Source organism: Ahaetulla prasina, chromosome 2 (genome assembly GCF_028640845.1).
Source record: "Ahaetulla prasina isolate Xishuangbanna chromosome 2, ASM2864084v1, whole genome shotgun sequence".
In the NCBI taxonomy this organism is placed as follows: Eukaryota; Metazoa; Chordata; class Lepidosauria; order Squamata; family Colubridae; genus Ahaetulla; species Ahaetulla prasina.
The window spans coordinates 163,852,467-163,872,901 of record NC_080540.1 but is presented as its reverse complement, the minus strand read 5'-3'; the positions used below and the strand labels follow the sequence as shown (position 1 = coordinate 163,872,901).

At 40.0% G+C, this 20,435-nt stretch overlaps 1 protein-coding gene across 8 annotated transcripts in view; it reads left to right on the top strand.

Moving 5' to 3' along the window:
• Positions 1 to 20,435, top strand: part of ZNF385A (zinc finger protein 385A) — a 199,671-nt gene that overhangs the window by 119,405 nt on the left and 59,831 nt on the right. For all 8 annotated transcript variants that reach the window (XM_058173821.1, XM_058173820.1, XM_058173822.1 and 5 more), the window contains one exon: positions 16,301 to 16,411. In XM_058173821.1, coding sequence (XP_058029804.1) covers positions 16,301 to 16,411 — 111 coding nt within the window. The remainder of the gene's footprint in view (positions 1 to 16,300; positions 16,412 to 20,435) is intronic.

Genomic DNA, 20,435 nt, shown 5'->3' with positions numbered 1-20,435 from the left:
AACATTAACAAGAACATGGAAAGTGGTAGGGAATACAGAACTGAACCCTCAAGAATTTCATTTAGTGACTTTGGGTTGTTTTCAAGAGCAGGTTTCTACTTTTTGTTGTACCTCTATATTCTGGTGAGATCGTGCTGAAATTGGCATTTCAATACTTCCTTCCCAGCCAATGATAATAAAAGCAGATAAAAAAATAACAAAAGTATATACAGTACAAACACAAATAGAAAGTTGCACCAAAAATAAAACAATACTACAAATTTTCATGCAAGTCACAGAATTTTGCTTCTCCCATTTTATTATTTATATCAAATGAGTTTATTATCTGTAATTCTGTATGAATAGAATACACACAGCCTTTTGAATGAATGAATTAACATGTTCTGTTTTGTTCGGTGGAATTATTTAATCCTGCTCTGATCTAAATAATTTCCTGTTCATGTTTACTTCATACTTTGCATTTTGTGATATGATCTTCAGTCTTGTTTTGTATTTTTCCTCTTGAAAGATTGCAGCTCAATAAATATTGATACATAAAATACTATGTATTAATGGTATTCTGTCATCTATTGTGAATATGTAGATTCTTTCTGAGGAGTCTGTAAGGTTCATAGTTAGGTATCTTCATATGAGCAGAGGCCGAATCTTGCAGAAAGATACTGAGCCAAAATAATGTTCTTTTATCTAGATCCTATGTGGAAGGATGACATAATGGAGTAGAAGTTCAGAGATAATGAACTGTGTGGGTTTAGATGGCATTATTTCATCTTGAAAGCATGGAGCATGATTTCTTGGTCATCTTCTCGCCTGATAAGTGGTTGAGTGTTTGCATTGATCCTACTAGGACAGCCCTACTTTTTAATGCAGTTGTTTATCAGGAAAAGAAAGGGTTCTATAGTCACTTGGGAAGATGTTTCTGTGTGTACAGTCAGTTGCATTGTTCCTTTGTACTTGCATTAAGCTGAAAAGCATGAAGGCTAGGCAGCCTATGGAATTTGCCACTCTCTTGCTTAATCTGTGCAGCAACTAAGGGATCTAAGAGGAACTGTTATGACAACCCCCACCATATGATGTCATACATTTCTGTCAGTTCTCTATAGATCCCAAGGGAAGGGAAGTAATTCTGAATGGAGCAGCATTATTATTCTACACCAAGAGAATGGGAGGCACTCATAGTCTTTCCTTCAGTCTAACTCATGACTGGATCATCATGTGTTTGAGAGGTGAAATGGTGTCTGAGTTCAGTCAGATAATTTCAGATTTAGTTTGAAATCAGTGCAGTGACACAGAGGTGGAGATTTTCAGAATTCTACCTGTTTAGCACCATTTTGGGGTTTTCTTTTTATTTATTTATTTAGATCAATAATAATGTTCGATTACGCAAATGGAACACTAGACCGTATCCATAGCTTCTGGATCACGGAAAGCAAGGCAGTAGTTTATACTTGGCCAAAGCCCATAAGTACCTGGGCAATATATTTTAAAGAGAACACGATTTGAAATTAGTTCATGGAAGAAACAAGGATGATTGGGAGATTGGAGAGAGGAAAGATGGAAACCAATTGATCGGTTTAGGTTTGAGAAAGGAAGAGATTGGGGGAAGGGGTTAGATAGCTCTTGAAGAATCTGAAAGAGAGGGCAGTTTCAAGCTGAAAATGCATACATAAAATGTTCCAGCAGTAAATGGGATGGATTCCATTTTCTTGGGCATATATTTAATGTAAGCAGACACAAAAAAAGCAGACACAAATAACCACTATCCTTTGTCATGACATTCTTGGGCAAGGCCTTGCCATTGGTGTGAGCAGACAGTTTACAGTAAAAAATATTTTGTAATTGCTTGTACTTCTCTGGGGTTCTAGGATAAAAGCCAAAGGGAATTATTGAAATTCCTTGGTCATTCATATTCGTTTAAGTTCTTATAGCAACGTCAGGAAAAGTAATAACAGAGATGGGGAAACTGACCTTTGGCACTTTTGGAACAATTGTTGTTTTAATGCAATTGATAGATATCTCTATTACTATTTTAATTAATATTTGACATATTTGGCAATTAGTTTGAGTGGATGGTTTTGTGTGTTGTGTAGATTACTGTAAATTGGCTAAGTTTTAAATTCCTAATTAAATAAAACATGAACAAAGCACTTTCTAATCACAGAGATTCCAGCAGGGCTTAATCATATCCGTTGGATTAAATGGAGCTAAAACTCGATCAACTGAGTTTGGCTCCTTTGCTTTATGATTAGTCTGCTGCAAAAAAATAAACAATAAAAGCGGGGTGGGTTCCCTCCTTTCTTAACTTTCTTGACATACTAGAGGAATTTTTTCAACTGTTCTCTAGCAACATATTGTTTTACAAAAGGCTTGATGCTCATCCATAAAGCTAGAAATGAGTTTTTAACTCATTACTGGATATTATACATTTGGACATATGCATGCAAGTCACGTCGTTTTCTCTTTCGGTCTGAACCTTTTGTATCTTCTGGCTATTCCAGAGAAGTAGCAACAGCTTACACTTAATTAGAGGAGGAGCACGTCTAAAATGAGTTCTTCCTGATGACATTCTCCTTGGCCTTGAGTGGCAGTGATATCTATTACGCTGGGCAAAGTCAATGGAAATATTAACAGGTAGAGTGACAGGGCCTGGGAAGTTTCCAGGGTCTCCTGTGGGGAAGGAAGCCATCTAGGGCTCTTGGGTTCTTTCTGCCTCTGCTGCAGGAGAAGAAGGGATCTGTGGCTGAGATAGGGGACTGTAATGCTGATGCCCTAAATTTTGGTGACCTTGTATAACCAGTAGCTTGGCTTGTTGCCTTGTGACTTATAGGTTGCGATCTATCTGGCTCAAGACAGAAAGTAATTGATATCCCAAGTGTTTAAAAATAGTTGAGAATAGCCACCAAAAAAAAGCCTAATTCTGTTCAGAATGGCTCTACTGTTTGTATGTGTTCAGCCTTTTTCTTCCATATTGTCTCTCCGGACTAAATCCTTTTTCTTGAAATTGCTATTCTTGGATGGGTGGATGGGTGGGGAATTCAAGTATCCTAATTATTTTCTGTTTTGCACGGGGGAGGGGGGGGCGTTGGGTAGAATGGACAAAAAGGCACAGGAATAATTAAAGTTAAAAAAAAAGCACCAGAAAAAATGTCTTTAAAATATCATTAGGCAGTCAACATCTGAACTCCTTATGACTATTTTCAGACATTAAAAAAAAAAATTGGAAGAGTTGATTCTGGATTCCTGTCCCATATTATTTTGGGTATATTCTCAAAGATAAGCACCTAAAATGATACATGAAGGAATTATCAAATTATTGACTTGTACTGCTGTTAGAGCTCATGTCATCCGTATTGGTTGGTTGGTTGGATGCTAGATTAGGAAGGTAGGTAGGTAGGTAGGTAGGTAGGTAGGCAGGCAGGCAGGCAGATAGATAGATAGATAGATAGATAGATAGATAGATAGATAGATAGATAGATAGATAGATAGATAGATAGATAGGCAGGCAGGCAGGCAGGCAGGCAGGCAGGCAGGCAGGCAGGCAGGCAGGCAGGCAGACATTATTGTTATGATAAACTTCCCTAACTTGCAGTATCAACCAAATTTTGCAACGAGCAGTGCAAACCTCCTTTTCAACAAACCAGACATTGGATCGGAGCATGAATCTCCCTTCCTAAATATTCGTTTGTTGGGTGGCTGTATATATATTGATCCTTTATTAATTTCATATCCACAATTTGAAACCATGCTGAAAGCCTGAATTGTGTGGGAATCCATTTCCACATCTCCAAGGGCTGATTAAAAGCAAACTTTGGCTGTTAATCACCTCAAACTCACCTTAAAGGGGAAAAAAAATTCTCCGATGAAAAAAATCATTACAACAACCTAATCTGCAAAAGGTTCTTTCTATCTTCACCCAAAAAGATTAACTTAGTGTGGGAAGGCAGTGGGGAAATGCTGTTAAGAACCTGTAACCCCAAATGCTGTTTCAGAAGAGCTCCTGATATTCCTCATAATGGCTATTTGGTTTGATGTTAGAGTAGAGCATCATTGGAAGTCATAGAATAGCACTTTTTGGGGAAGAGTCACAGGACCCTGACTTCTGCCTTAATTTTACTGGTACACTCAAGTCTTACTGAATTTGTTGGGATTCATTCACACTTTAAGTGTATAGAAGACTCTAAGTAATCAGGAATGCACAACTTGTATCCATTCAGACATTGGTTGAAAACAAAAGTGAGAGCAGTGGGACAGCATTGGAGGTTATAAGTGGAGGATGACATCATCTGTGAACGAGGCAGTCAATAGCACGTGCACAAAAATACCTTGTCTCGTAGCAACACCCTTGTCTTCCTAAGGGAAGTCTTCAAAGGAAGAAAAGGCCTCAGGCAATACGATAGAGTACCATAGGCATTAGACAAGAAGGATCCCACCTTAAAATGCTGTTGGGTAAAAGCAACACAGGAAGGAAAACGGGGAAAATACCCAGATTCCAAACAAAGTTAGGATTTCTACTGCATGTGGATCGCAGATCGATGGGATATGATCTTTTTCAGGAGGTTTCTCTAGTGCACATCACTTGAAGCTCACAGGCCAAGATACAGAAGAGTGCATATTTTGCTATTTATAGAAAGAGGTGGGGGGACTATCATTTGGGTTCCCCAAATGCCTTGAGCTGGCTCTTCTTTTCCTTTTCATCTTTTCCTTGTATATTTCTAGTACAAGTGCTTTCTGAGCAGAGAGTCCTTCTGTCCCTTCTCTTTTTTGTGCAAAGCATCTAGCAGGACCGGTGGACTGAATCTTATGCCAAGCAGGTTGCATTAATCCCCCACCTGCACCCCTTTAATCCTCACAAGAGCTCCCTTCCCTCTTTTTTCCCAGGGAGGTGATTTCACAAGGTCAGTCCTGCAGAAGGATCAATAACAGCCTCCAAAGTCACCTTTCCCAGATCACTGCTGACTGCAGTAACTCTCCCCTCCCTGGAGCCTTCTTCCCTCGCTCAGCTGGCTTTAGTTCCCTTCTCATCTTTCATCACTTCTTGCCCTTCTTGGGTTTTGTACTGACAAGTGGTGACTTTTCTTTTCAAAAGTAATTTTTAAACACTTTTTAATTTTATTTTTGGAAAGGAGTTTTCTTAAAATAGCTGTGGCCTCCCTTGCCCTTTTTTTTTTTTTTTGTTCTTTCCCATTCCAGCTGTTTTGTGGTTCTTTCCCCCAAAGAATGGGGAGAGTCTCTGCAGACTCTTTGTCTCTTGGAAAAGAGATCGCTGAATATGTAAGACTGCAATGCAAGTTATTTTGGACAAATTGAGGATTCATTCAGTCCAGACCTTTGTCATCAGGGGTTGCCAATCAGATGGGCAAGGCAAAATTATCTGAATTGGACAAGGATGATGGTCATCTGTTCTCAATCTCTAGTAATGAGTCGTATGCTAACTGACTGTGGAAGCTGCATTCAGAGCAATCACGTTAATTCAGAGAACTTCTCGGGAATAAAATCTAATTCTTTTTAAAACGACAATGAGACTGGAGACAATAAGAGGGGGAAAAAAGCCACTTCAGCTGGTAATATATTGTTTAACTGGTTTAAATTTAACTTAACGTGCATATCCCCATAATCTTTCTAAGGTATTTTTTAATTAAAACAACTTTGAACATGCGATACAATGAATTATCCATTGCTCCTTATTCATTACTTTCACTGTGAACAGACAAGCAAACACAGTCACCCATTGTTGAAAAAAAAGGCCATTTTTTCCTGTTTCATTCCATATCTCAGTATCACTCCAGAATAAAAAATAATTATAAAACACCATATAAAACGCCCTTTCTGCAAAATCCCACCAATCAGTGAATGGAAAGTTTAATTCATTTCTAAATATAATTTGATCTAAAATTTACAGAAACCAGGCCTAGGCAGCGTATATGTGAAATATTTGTTATATAAAGTGAGTTCTTTGCTCATCCTGAATTTTGTACCAGTTTCATTTGGTGATCTTGAATTAATAATGTGTGGGGGAGAAGGTAAGCAACTCTGTTTCTCCTTGCAATTTTAAAAACCTCTTTCATGTTTGTTCTTGTGGCAAACTCAGGGCAATATGTAGATACCTAGGGTATTTAAGTCACGACACTGTATGAAATAAGTGTGGAATATGACTTTACATGTAATATTAGAAACCAGACCTTACAAAGTGATTTGATGGGGAAAGCAAGTTGTATAAATATATTACATACATATCATTTCTTTTTTTAAAAAAAATGCACCATCAATATCAAGCACCAGGGAAATCAGAAGACTCAGGCAGTAATGGATAGAAAGATTTATTGCAAGCTAAGCTAAGCTCTCTACAAGAATCTGAACTACTAACAGCCAAAGCAAATTGGCGGTAGATAAGAGTCTAAGGCATTCAAGGCAAGCTGGACTTAGATCTCTTGTGAGGGCGAAGGGACTTATGACTGATGATACATCTAACCCTTCCCTCGGGCTCAGCCTGGTCATCTCCTACGATCAAGTCATTTTCAACTCTTAGCGACCATATAGATAGATTTTCTCTGTGGCAATCTACCACTAACTGGTCCTCCTGGTCTTCTAATGGTGCACCTATTTCACGACTGAAAATGAGTCCATCTGATTGACCTCTTCTTCTCTTTCTTTCCACCTTTCTCAATACTACAGCCTTCTCCAGAGAGTTAGATCTTCACATAACCCTCTGTCTAATCTCCTCCTGTCTGGTATAGCTGGAGTGGGGCAAGATGGAGACATTTACTTTAGGAACATGCCGAGGCTAGAACAGTAATTGGTTCCGTGGCCTAAAATTTTGCATGAGTTTGAGGATAGTTGAGTAGAGAAAGGAGGGAAAAATTATTCAAGATTCTGGAAAGTTAGTTAAGGTTCAGTTCTCCTAGTGACAACTTGACCACTAGGAATGCTTTTTTGACTCACCTCATCCCTGTTTTTCCATGAAGTCCCCTTTGAGTAAGCAGAATCATGGCTGTTTGTTCTTATTTGGAAGCAAGGTAAAGCTTGCATCAAACTAAGCAAGTCAGAAAATGAAGAAGAGCCTTTACATCTAGATAACAAGGCATGCTACACCGCCTTCGACATGACCTGAGTTTAACTCATAGAATCATCTGTTACAATGTCCTTCCTGTCAAAGACTACTTCAGCTTCAATTGCAACAATACACGAGCACACAATAGATTTAAGCTTAATGTTAACCGCTCCAATCTTGATTGCAGAAAATATGACTTCAGTAACAAGTTGTTAATGCTTGGAATACACTACCTGACTCTGTGGCCTCTTCTCAAAATCCCCAAAGCTTCAACCAAAAACTATCTACCATTGACCTCACCCCATTCTTAAGAGGTCTGTAAGGGGCGTGCATAAGAGCACAAACGTGCCTACCGTTCCTGATCTATTGTTTCCTTTCATTATATCTAATTAATATAGTTATTACATACTCATACTCATATGTATGCTTATATATTGTATAATTATTTCATGCTTATGCTTATATATACTGTGTGACAAAAATAAATAAATAAAAATAAATAAACGCTTTTGTTAACTTCCCAGCTGTTTCTACTCTGGTCACAAAACAAATTTTTGCTCAATTGCCACCTTCTTCCCTCCCTTTCAATAGCAACAGATACTGTAGAACGGTGCAAATATTCTCACGCTGGCTCTTACAGTTTTGATTTGTGGTAAAACCAGGCATTGCATCCACAATCCAAAACAGTTTGCTAGAAAAAGTTCTTCACTTTAATGGTAATTCAGCTAGCATCATCAACTGTGACAGATATTTTTCTTTCTTTTCACAATTCTTAACTTAATTGAGCCAACTTTGAACTCTGCATAACTTTAATAGCACCCAGTTGCAGACAGTTTATTGCAAAGATGGATTGGAAGGATAGGTCCTCACATGAAGATCTGGCCATTGTCTCAAACTATTATTATAGTTTTGAAGTCAGCTTTCCTCAACCTCAATTTGCGGTCCTACTCTTAAACAGTACTTGAAGTGTATGTTTCTTTGTGTTTCTCCATTCCAAATTGTACTCTTGTACTTGCTCAAGTATCACCAGTTTGTCTTTGCAGCAGTTATGTATCCTCAAGGGTCCCCTGCCTAGACATTTCTTCTTCCAGAATAGCCATTCTTTCCAGATTCAGCCCATCATCGTAATTGCATTCCATTGCCATTTCACTATTCCACTACAGCTTCTGTGACCTACTATTCTTGCAAGCTCGGCTCGTATTCTCCCATTTTTTGGTAGCAGCAGTGAAACTCAGAAATGAGAGAGCTAGAGGCAGCATGCATGCTTAAGTAATTGCCTTTTAGAAGGCATTGAATAAGCAGGAGCAACAGCTTGTCAGATGAATTTGTGTCGGCAGGGCTGGGAGATGGCAATATCAGTGGGTAGACATTGTTGAGCTGCAGGCGAAAGAGATGTACTGAAGGATTCCTGTGATCTTAGAGTTCTTTGCCTCTCAGACCCAAGAAAGCCATGGTTTGCAACCAAGTAATAAAAACATCGATAGGTAACATGGACTGGCTACCTGTCCCTTCCTATGCACTGTCCTCCATGGAACCTCCTCCTCATTTTATTTTTGAAGTTCTGTATCTAAAAGACTTATTAAAAGAGTATGTAAGAAACACTTTTAATTTTAGGCGCTTTAAAAAGAACGCTTCTTGTCATCCTTTTTCTGTTCTCTTCGGGGGAGGGTTTGGATTTTTTTGGTTTTGGTTTTGTTAGTTTTGTTTGTTTCATTTTTTTATTTTTACCTAGTTTTTCACCTTGAGTGTAGTCTTCATCTGGCAGGAAAACCCCCCCCCCCCGTCCTCAGACACTAAAAAGTTGCCTACCCAGTATTTTTCATTTCATTTCATTTCATTTTTTTATTTTACCTGGTTTTTCCCTTTGAGTGTAGTCTTCATCTGGCAGGAAAACCCCCCCCCCCCGTCCTCAGACACTAAAAAGTTGCCTACCCAGTATTTTTCATTTCATTTCATTTCATTTTTTTATTTTACTTTATTAGTTATATGCCTTTAATTAAATAGAAAAAAGTAAAAAGTATGAATACATGTGTATGTGTGTATAATATATCTTATAGATAAGTTTGTGTGATATGATTGATTTATATTACATACATACATGCATGAGATACATACATATAAGTCATGGATCTATATATGTGTATAAAGCTTGTGTATGTATACTGTGTGTGTGTGTGTGTGCGCGCACATACACACACGCACACACACAGTTTTACAAAGAGTTTCAATGAAAGATGATCTCATTACCTTATCATCATTTATAACTGACTCATCTGTAAGTGTGGGTAATAAGAACCTGTGTTAAAGCAATGATCCTCTAGCTGGTGGTGAAAGGGCCCGGCTACATCATCACAAAAATTGCATGACGCTGTTCTGGCAGAACTGTATGCTATCCCATCAAGATGTTCTCTGTTTGAGACTAGATCATCAAACAAAAAATTACCACAGTCTATTAGGCTTAGGCTTAAATCTTGTCCCAGAGATTTCATTTTTCAGGATTGTAGCCTAAATGATTCTACCCAGCATGGGCTGCATGATATTTTAGTATTTTACTCTTGTACATCTCCGATCTAAGTATCTGGAAGATACTATCTTAGTGCGGGGGATGAACTTGGACATCCTGGCCAAACCTCAGATGAAGGGGGAGCTATTAAAACACTGTTGCCGGCTCTTGCTAACCTCCCTTTCCCTGTGGAGACATGTGAGGCGGTTCCATTTTACAGCCTGCTGTTTTGACAAAAACTCTGTTACTGGTGAGGGAGTGGGAAGAGTATCCCCTCCCTTTTAGTTCACTTCTGATATATGTCCATAGAGCAGGGCAGCTCTTAGAACAATCTGAATGTTCTTCCTTAAATGTAGAGCAAAAATCTGGAGAGACGGTGGCCTATCCTGCTCAGGCCCAGTGTGCAGGAGAGACGAGGATGTACAGGGTCTCTATGCTGCCATCTGGGACACAGTTATTCTCTGCCAAGCCTGTATTGTGACCCAGGCCCAGGTAGATAGTACTAGACGCAATCAGTTCAAAAACAAACGGACTTTATTAGAACATCTGACATTTAACTCATTCTCAGTGTCGTCCAAACTAAATTAAAGCAAATTCTTCATAACACAATTCTTCAGTCTTATCACCAATCTTGGTTTAATTAGGTAAACTGCCAAAGGCTTTTCTTGGCAAAAGTTCAAAAGCAGGAGACGCCAATAAGAAATAAATGCAGCAAAACAAGGAGCAAGTCTATAAACGTTGTTTTCCAACAAAGAGCCCGAACGCAGTTGCTGGTCTTTTAAGCCTTATGGGCTTAAGTCCTCTTCTTTGTTTTAGCAGCTCTTGCCTTCTCATGTGTGCATTAGGAACAGGCTCCTCCTGTTCCTCTGCCTCACTACTGTTAGCCTCTGGAGGCTCCGGAGTCCGCACATCACTCCCAGATGGCCGTGGCCCCATCTCTGCCTCTGACGCAGAGTCCTCATCCGGGCCTTCCCCAGCCTCCAGGACTGGCCCATGTTCTTCCTCAGCCTCATCGCTATCCGACTCCGCTGCCAGCTCCGCAGGCTACTGCCGGACCACAACAGCCTGGACTTCTTCCTGATTCCGTGCTAGGCAAATTCATTGCAGATCAGCAAAGTTGCAGAAATACCTCAGGCGTGCAGTGTATATCTTAAAATGACAGATGATTTGGATTTAACCAATAGTGAACTTGCTTTCATTCTGCTAAAAAAATAATTAAGGGAAGAAAGTGTAGAATCATAGCCGGTCTTTTAACTGGTTATTGATCGAATCCAGTCATGTTGTGTATCTCTCCAATCATCATGGAGACTATGGAGTTGCTGTTATTATATGGACAAAATGAAATCAAAGGAAGTTTCTTGCAAAGCCACTTTGATAGAGGATTCCACTGCAGTGGAGGATTTATTTATTATATTCTTAATCTATTCAATAATAAATGCTTGCTGGCTGGATTGTAAACTGAGATCACTGTATATCAATAATTAGTACATTTTGTAGTACCCTACCCAAATATATGAACATCCATGTATAAAAAAGGTGTCTCTTCAGATATTTAAATGGCAAACAAAGCTGTTAAAAGTCTTATTTGATGTAGTTCTTTCTCTCTTTTTTTGCACAAAAGAATTTTCTCCACTTGTTGCACTTGTTGATATTATTATCATCACATCATCATCATCATCATCATCTCTTTTATACATTAAACATGAAACTCAGTCAACTGGACATTTAAAAATGGGTCACAAATACCATTGACTGGTGCTAATGGCTGATACGGGTTGCTGCCAGCCTCCTAGGTATCAATCTATAATTATTATTATTATTATTGCTCGTTGCACAGTCAGCCAGATATTCAGACTGGATTTGGCATTTTTGTCCGCCTATCAAGTTCTTCCCAAGGACCTGGGATAGGCAAATGTGGATGTTCGATGGTGTTAGGATACGGTTGCGGGATGTAAGCTGTTCCAAGGGGCGTGTATAAGAGCACAAAAGTGCCTACCGTTCCTGTTCTATTGTTCCCTTTCATTATATCAAATTAATACTTTTGCGCATATATATATACATATTTTAGCCTATATTTTATATTTTATACATATTTTAGCCTATATATATGTTTATATGATGTGTTGTTGTTTTTATGTCAATGTTTGCGTATACTGTTGTGACAAAAGAAAAGAAAAGATGTCTTTTGCAATTGACTGATAGTGAATTTGTCAATGCTGAATATGTTCAAGGCATTGTTTCGGGATTGCACTCAAGGTACCTATTACTATTATTACTATTATTACAGCTTACCCAGTAACTTCTGTTTCTCTCAAATGGAATAAGACTATATCTTTCTTGATGGATTAACTTTAGAAGTGCTGACAGCTAATAAATAAATAAATAAATGAAAGCTACCTCTTTGTGGCTATTTGGAAGTTACTTAGTGCTTAGAGACTCACATTATTGCTCCCTTCTTTCCCCACACCTTGAATAGAAAGGTGAACTCAGAAATCTGCTAGAAAAGCAAAAATACTTTCTCACAGGGATTGGGGAATCTTCAAATAAACATAAGGTTTCCCTAAAGTATTCATTAGTTAACCTTTGTACCACTATTAGAGGAGTAGCCAGAGTAAAATCTTCAGGAATAGAGAATTACCTCACGTTGTATCTCAGTAATCTGATTTTTTCAGATGTTATCATAGCACATCCAAACATTATTTAGAAATTGTGGACAAGGGGAAAAAAATTCTAAGGATCTCTTCTACTTGTTTAATTTTAATTCAGTCCCTCTATCCCAGATTAAGTCTTTCTCTGCTTTTAACACACTTGTGGGGTTTTTTTTCCTGGACTTTGGGTTATTGTGCTGCTTCTCTTTTCTACTTTCCTAACTTGTAAAAATGAATCCACGTGATTGTTTCCTACATAACACCTACAGCATTCAATAAATTTGACCCAGTTTGTCAGAAAAGAGCGGGTGGGGCTTGAAATAGCATTGAAAAACAACTGGGCTGTTTTTACAGATAGCCAATTTTAGTTTCCCTGAGAAAACATGTGTAGGCTAAATTAATATTTTTTTCAATGAGAAACAACCCTCAGAGAGGGGAGACAAGGCAGGACCCATGATTAAATAAGGAGAACACAAAGTATTTGTTGGGACTTAAATCATCTGAAAGCTTGTGTATCTTTTTAATAACAGAAAAGCTTTTTTTTGTGTGTGCGTATGAATCTCTGTAAGAGAGACAAAATGAGATACAGGAAGCACACCCCTCTTGGGTGAATCAGTTGCCATTTTTATAAAGTGCCTTTGAGCCTCACTCAGGCTTTTGATGCTAACCCCATGGTAATTATTCAAGTGGAAAAGAAGCATCTGAAGTGCAGAGGAGCATTTTGGCTAATTTAAAGTTCTCTATTTGTACTACAAATCCAACTGGGACAGAGATGGTTTAAAATCACCCAAAGGAGAAAGGATGCTGTTTCCTTAATAGGATACTTGGAACTCTCCTTAGGTACTCTCAGGGTCTCTCCATGGTCTTCTATCCCCAATTTTTGTCTTTCTTCATAAATTAAGTCTCTCTCTCATCAGGCAATTGGTGGCGGATTTGGCTTCTGCCTTTCGGCAGCTGCCTGTTGTCAATTTATATTATAATCACAGACATAAGGGCCAGAGAGCTAACCCAGCCTGGGCCCTGTTCCAGGTTTGTGCCAAGAATGTATTTATTAACTATATTCTGGGCTGCCAGAATTTTCAAGGGGACACTTCTAGCCATGAAGTTGCTTCTTCCCATCCAGTTGCATTTTAGCACTGAGTTGTAACAAGCCAATGAAAACATTGTGTTTGTGATAATAGTTGGGGATGTCATAAGATTGGAGTGGGAATGAATGGCCTTGCAGATAGCTAACTTCCAACATCTTTCATTGTTGGCCAACTGCAGTGGGACTACTGGGAGTTGTAATTCTATCACATTTGAGGGCCAAATTCACCACTCTGTTGGAAAGTAGATGAGACGCATGGCTCTCCAAGTTCCTAACAAGAGTGCACATTCCATATGGAAGACCTTCTCTCAATATGGAGACATCCAACCCGAATGTGAATCACTGAGGTAGAAAGAGTCCAAGGAGAGACATGTGGGAATAGCAGGGAGACTAGACTGTTGGTTTTCTCAAGAAAAGAGCTTGTATATAGAATGGCCAGAGCAGTAGCCCAGGAAACGCCTAATATCTTTGGCTGCCTGGCTAATTATTCAGTCTGACGCCCAGTTTAGTTTAGACTTCTGCCAAAGACAACAAAGAAATATAGGAGGAGAACCTAGTCCTGTGCTCTTGCCCTTGGTTACAGAATATGGATAAATATGTCCCCCTAGAACCGTGATGGTGAACCTATGGCACGCATGGCAGAGGTGGCACGCAGAGCCCTCTCTGCTGGCATGCACGTTGTCTCCCCAGGTCAGATCTCTGTGGCGTTTCTTTCATGAGCTTCTGTTTCCCTGCAAATGACAAAACAGAAGCTCACGAAAGAAAAAGACCTTACCTCTTGCCGCGCTGCCGGTGTTGGGATGTCCCATCTCCCGCCGGCCAGCTGGTCTTCAGGTCTCTGCTGTGCATGCATGTCTGCGAATATGTGCGAATGTCTGCACATGCACACACATGCCTGTGCATGTGCGTGTCTCCACATGTGCACATCCATGCGCACACAACTTTCAGTTTGGGCATGCGCGCACGCAGTTTTGGCACTCGGTGTCTAAAAGGTTCTCCATCACCGCCCTAGAACAGGGGTCTCCAACCTTGTCAACTTTAAGACTTGTGAACTTTGCTGGCTGAGGAATTCTGGGAGTTGAAGTCCACAAGTCTTAAAGTTGACAAGGTTGGAGACCCCTGCCCTAGAAGACGACAAAAGAAATGCCAAACTAAACTCTTTGCCACACTCTCTTCGTTTTCCTTTCTGACCCTCCCGTTAACCCAAGTGAGAATTTTATATCGAAAGAACAAAAGTGCCATATATCTCACAACCTCCCCAGCCCAAACATGATGGCATGCTCAAATAGCAGTGCTTTGCAGTATTAACATGTGTCAGGAACTTCACAACTCACCGTATGCAGTAGCTCAGTAAGCTATACAAGAAGTGAGCTGGCATTGGATGGAAGTCAACTGGGATGTAATAAATGGAGTGGGGTCTTAGAGAGTAAGAAGACCATGTCACTTGACCTAATCTCTTATGCAAGCTTGTTCCATCAGAGTTACTCAAAGCATCTTGCAGTTAAAACAGTATGAATATGTGTTTTTTGTTTGTGTTGTGGTCCGCCGGGAGCCTGTGGAGCTGGCAACGGAGTCGGACAGCGATGACGCTGAGGAAGAGCGTGGCTCAGTCCTGGAGTGTGGGGAAGGCCCGGATGAGGGCTCTGCATTGGAGGCTGAGGTGGGGCCAGGGCCATAAGGGAGTGAGGTGTGGACTCCAGAGCCTCCAGAGTCTGACAGTAGTGAGGCACAGGAACAGGAGGAGCCTATTCCTAATGCACGCATGAGAAGAGCTGCCAGAAGGCAAGAGCAACTCAAGCAAAGAGGACGACTCAGGAGTAGGGTCAAGAGATGATTGGCCCCTCCCATAAGGCTAAAGGGCCAGCAACGTTGATAGCCTTGTCTTCTTGTGTTTGTTTCCTATCGGTGTCTTCTGAACTTTTGCCAGGAAAGGCCTTTGGCAGTTTGCCTAATTGGACCAAGGATGGTGATAGGACTGAGGAGTTTGTGTTGGGAGGAATTTGCTTTAATTTAGTTGAAGACTAAAGAAGACGCTGAGAATGAAGTAATTCTCAGCTTGTCGAATAAAGTTTGTTTGTTTTTACACTGACTGAGTTTCTTAATACCTACTTGGGCCTGGGTCACAACAGTTTTGTTTTGTTTTGTTTATCCTTCCTTCTATTCCCATAATAGAGAGGAGAGCCAGGGCTGAGAAAACGTGTCTTGTTTAAGGCTACTTAGCGAGTTCATGGTTGAGGTGAGAGCAAAATTAGGAGCTTCCCATTTCATGCTTGTAACTATTGTACAGCCTTCCTAAGTGTGCCTCATTCCTCTCATTCACCATTCCCTTGACCTCTGATCCCTTTTGTAGCATTCTCTTCTCTTGCCTACAAACATGCTCAGGCTTGTGAGTTATGCCATCCCTATCTGGTCTACCCTATAATTTCCAACACCTCCGCAGGTCCTCATTTTGGGATGATTAGCATGTGTATAGAATCTAGCTGGATTGCTGGATTAAAAAAAAAGGTGCATAGGAAACAATTTACATAATTTGCCCAATTGCCTCTTCAACAACAAACTAGAAGCTAGTCTGAGAGCTTTTGGTGTCACAGACGTTCCTCATCACTGGGGATGGCAACAAATAAAGAGTATTAATTTGTAAAATAGCTACCTTTCAGGAATATTTTGAAGTCTTAACACCTGAGAAGGCCATCTCAGCCAGCCTAATATAGGCACAACGTCTCCTTGGAATCTAGCTGTATCACCACCAACCTTACAACAAACTAACCAGGTTTCATCAGAGCTGCCAGAGAGTAAACTCACCGCAGGTTTTCTTAACGCTTACTTTAGCATTAAAGGATGAAATAATAACAGGGTTGAGGCAATGTTGGTGTTGGAGGCATGCAAATACTTGTGCTGTGGGCCAACAGGATTATGTGATTAGGCTTCCAGTTCATCATTATTATGAAAAGTAGGCCTTATAGGTACAGGTACAATAAAGTCACTCACCACAATTCTTATTTATTTTCCCCTGGCAGATGGACCCTGTGCAGAAAGCAGTGATCAACCATACGTTTGGGGTCCCTGTAACCAAGGCCAAACGCCCCATCATCTCTTGCAACGTCTGCCAGATACGCTTCAATTCTGAGGTAAGTTTTTAGTAAATCCTGACCAGTGGTGGGTTTCAAAATTTTTTACTACCGGTTCTGTGGGCGTGGCTTGGTGAGCGAGGCATGCCTTGGTGGGCGTGGCAGGGGAAGAATACCGTAAAATCTCCATTCCTACCCCAATCCAGGTGAAGGTTACTGCAAAATCCCTATTTCCTCCTGATCAGCTGGGACTTGGGAGGCAGAGAATAGATGGGAGTGGGGCCAGTCAGAATTTTTACTACCGGTTCTTCGAACTACTCAAAATTTCTGCTACCGGTTCTCCAGAACTGGTCAGAACCTCTGAAACCCACTTCTGGCCCTGACACTTTGCTCTGCTTTTCGGTGGCAGAGAGTACAGCTGACTGTAACAGGCATATAAAGGACAAACGATATATAAATAAAGGCAGTCCTCACTTACAACCATTTGTTTAGTGACCGTTCAGAGATACAGCAGCACTGAAAGAAGTGACTCATGACTGATTTTCATACTTAAAACTGTTGTAGCATCCCAAGGGTCATGAGATCATCTTTTGCACATTCTGACAAGCAAAGTAACAAGGTAACTTTGTTACTAACTTAACAATTGTATGATTCACTTAACGACTGTGGCAAAAAAAGGTCATAAAATGGGGCAAAATTCACTTAACAACTGTCTTGTTTAGCAATGGAAATTTAGGCTCAATTGTGGTTGTAAGTCGAGGACTATCTTTACATGGCTGAGATCACATGCCTTTTATTTGCCCAGGTTCAATTCTTTAGGGGAATTGAATGTATATAACAATTTGGAGAATGGGTGAATTTTCTCATGTTGAATAAGCAATAGCAGTAGCACATAGGACTTATATGCTGCTCCAGAGTGCTTTTACAGCCCTCTCTAAGAGGTTTACAGAGTCAGCTTATTGCCCCAACAATCTGGGTCCTCATTTTATCCACCTCGGAAGGATGGAAGGTTGAGTCAACTTTGAGCTGGTGAGACTTGAACTGCCGACCTGCTGGCAGCTGGCAGTCAGCAGAATTAGCCTGCAGTACTGCATTGTAACAGTTGAGCTACCACGGATTAGATGATGATTATATTGTAAATTGTAAAGAGGGTTTGTCCGGCTTATGTCACAAGACATATTTTTTGATACATTTGAATAAACAACACAGTCCTGATTGTAATATAACACAAATATAAAAAAAACAAAAATATGTGCCAGATAGCAAATCTGCAGATTAGCATATGATCCAATAGAGAGCTGAGTCAGAATATAGGTCTTTCTTTCAATGATGGGAAACTCCTTGGTCTGAGACCAAAATGAGTTGGAGATGCCTAGATACCCCAGATACATTGTACGAGCAGCTTTCGGCACAGTCTTCCTTTTTCATTAGGCACATCATTAAACCTTAGTTGTCGCACGTGTTAACTACCATACAAGGTATGAGAAAGTTAGTGAAGATACTGAATGAAAAAGCAAAGCAATGAAATTATTTCATCTTGAACTCAGATATGATTTCAGAATCACAACAGATCCTCCTCCCTCAGCCGAGAAGGCTGGCGGCTCCCGCCCGCCCTCTCACTGCACCGGCAGGGCTTGCTAATGCAAAAGCCCGCCAAGTTTGCGCCATCCGGTATAATGTGAAAAAGAAGAAAAAAAAACTCGAGTATAAGCGAGGGGCGTTTTCAGCACAAAAACGTGCTGAAAAAATGCAATATATGTTTATATATTAGATAAGAAGCAGAAGGAAAATAAAATAAAAAAGCAGAGAGAAAGAATATTATGGCAGAAATTGAAAGATATAAATTGTGTTTGGGGATGTTATAAACTGCGCAAGTTTTAATACTCAGTCAATACTCTGTTCAGAGAAAATACATTGTTTGTTTGTTAGTTTGTATGTGTGTTTGTTTGGAAAAAAAATTTAAAAATTCTAAAAAAAACAAATGCAATGTGCTTATCACACTGTGCACTTCCCTTCCTCCAATAGGCTGTGATGTGATATTGATTGATTGATTGATTATGTGCCATCAAGTTGTCAGTTCTAAGAGATTACATAGATAGATTTTCTCTATTATGATCTGTCCTTAACCTGATTTATCAGATCATGATGTGATGTAGTTATGGGGAAAATGCTGAAGATGATGACATTGTCATCATAATTTAATTTTTTTTTACTGTTGTAAATATCAGAAAGAAAGGAAAGAAAAACATTAAAAGGTTCAGCTTGCATGTTTTGGTAATGCTTATTTCCAGCCTATCTATATGTCATAATAAGGTTGTTAAAGTTAGAATTAGTAGGCATTGTTAAGTTTAGAAGACAAGTGAAGGTGAGTAACCTTTGAGTTGCTGGGTTCTTCTGTTCCAGAGAAGGAGCAAGTTGACATTCTCTTACTTCTTTCAAGAACTGAATGTAACGAAGCAGTTGCTAAAATGGCAAAGCTTTAATAGAAGTAGAGCCTGCAGATCACAGACATAATTGTCCTACTCTGCTCTGGTCAGAACCCATGTGGATGATTATGTCCAATTCTGGGCACAATAGTTCAAATAGGGTGATGATCAGTAGAAGCAAGTTCAGAAGTGTTGTGTCTGCGCCCCCCGAGCCGGGCCTCCTGCCAGAAAGTGACTTGGAAAGTCAGGGGGAAGGGCTGTCAGGACTTACCTCGGGAGCACTGGCTTCCCTGGCTCAGCTCCAGGAGCCAGAGGCAGGCCAGGTGGAAGAGATAACGAGGCCTCCGGCCCCTGACTCTTTCCCCCCCAGGCCACGCCTCCAGACCCAGCTGATGGCAATCAGGCCTGGCTGGACCCTAGGTTTCGTAGGCAGGAGAGGAGGGAACAACAGAAGCAGGGGTGGGGCAGACCTAGGAAGTGCTGAGTCATGGAGCCACACCCCACAGGATATAAAGGCAGCAAGAGCTGCTGTGCCTCTTCGTAGCAGGCAAATTAACTGCTTAACTAAGAGCTGAAGTACTGTTTGTTCCTGGGTGACTCATCGGCGTTGAGGGAGATAACAGAGACACTTGTCAAACACTCGCTATTTTGCTGCCAGAGCTGATAGTGCTGGCTAATTAAGCCATCGCTCGGACGGAGGCAAAGGGGGACAGAACACTGAAATGGATAGTGGTTTGGAAACCAAGTCTTTTGAGGAATGGTTAAAAGATCTGGATACATTTAGCCTGCGGAAAAGATGAATGTAATTGCAGTCTTCAAATATCTGAAGGATTTTTGCATAGAAGAGAGACTAGACATATTCTTTATTGACTCAAAAGATTGGAATAATATTAGTAGATTAAAATCACTAGAAATCAGGTTCAGACTTTCCTGACTGTAAGAGTTGTCAGATAGTGGAAGCCAAGCTGCCTACATGACATGCCGTAGGTCTTCAAACAAGACCGTTATTTATCTGTAAGTGGCTCTTGTCCTGACCAAGAGACTGGACTCGATGCCCTCTAACACAGTTACTGAATCATAGAATTGGAATTGACCTTAGAGGGCATTTAGTGAAATCTTCTTGTTCTGATGTTTGGCACTATTAAAAATGGTCTGTTTAGAAACTGAGTTCTAAGAGAAGAGAGCTGCTAAATATTATTAAAATATGCAAAAAGAAAAGAAAAAGAAAAAGGAGGAAGGAGGAAATTGTAATTAAAACCTTTCTTCTCCTGAAGATAAAAGGCTATTAAAAGGTTGTTTATCTCTTGGTATCAAGAGGGTATCAAAATGGGATTTTTTTTTCATTCAAGATAAATCTGGAAGGGCTTCATTTTTTTGCTTATCCGTATTAGACAAGCTATTGCTATAATCACGTTGTTTCACATCTACTTTCTGAAAATAGCCACAAATCAGGTCTGGAAGAAACAGGGGAAATTAACAACATATTGGGAAGGGGATTTTGTATCTTTATTAAAGAAAGCACCCAATATACAACCTAAGTACAAGTACAAAAGACAAATTAAAATAAATAATAATATTCAGCATGTAGTTATGTATAGAAAAGGGCAAATTATATGGTGACTACAGAATATTGTTTTGGCATCAATCACAAAAATTGG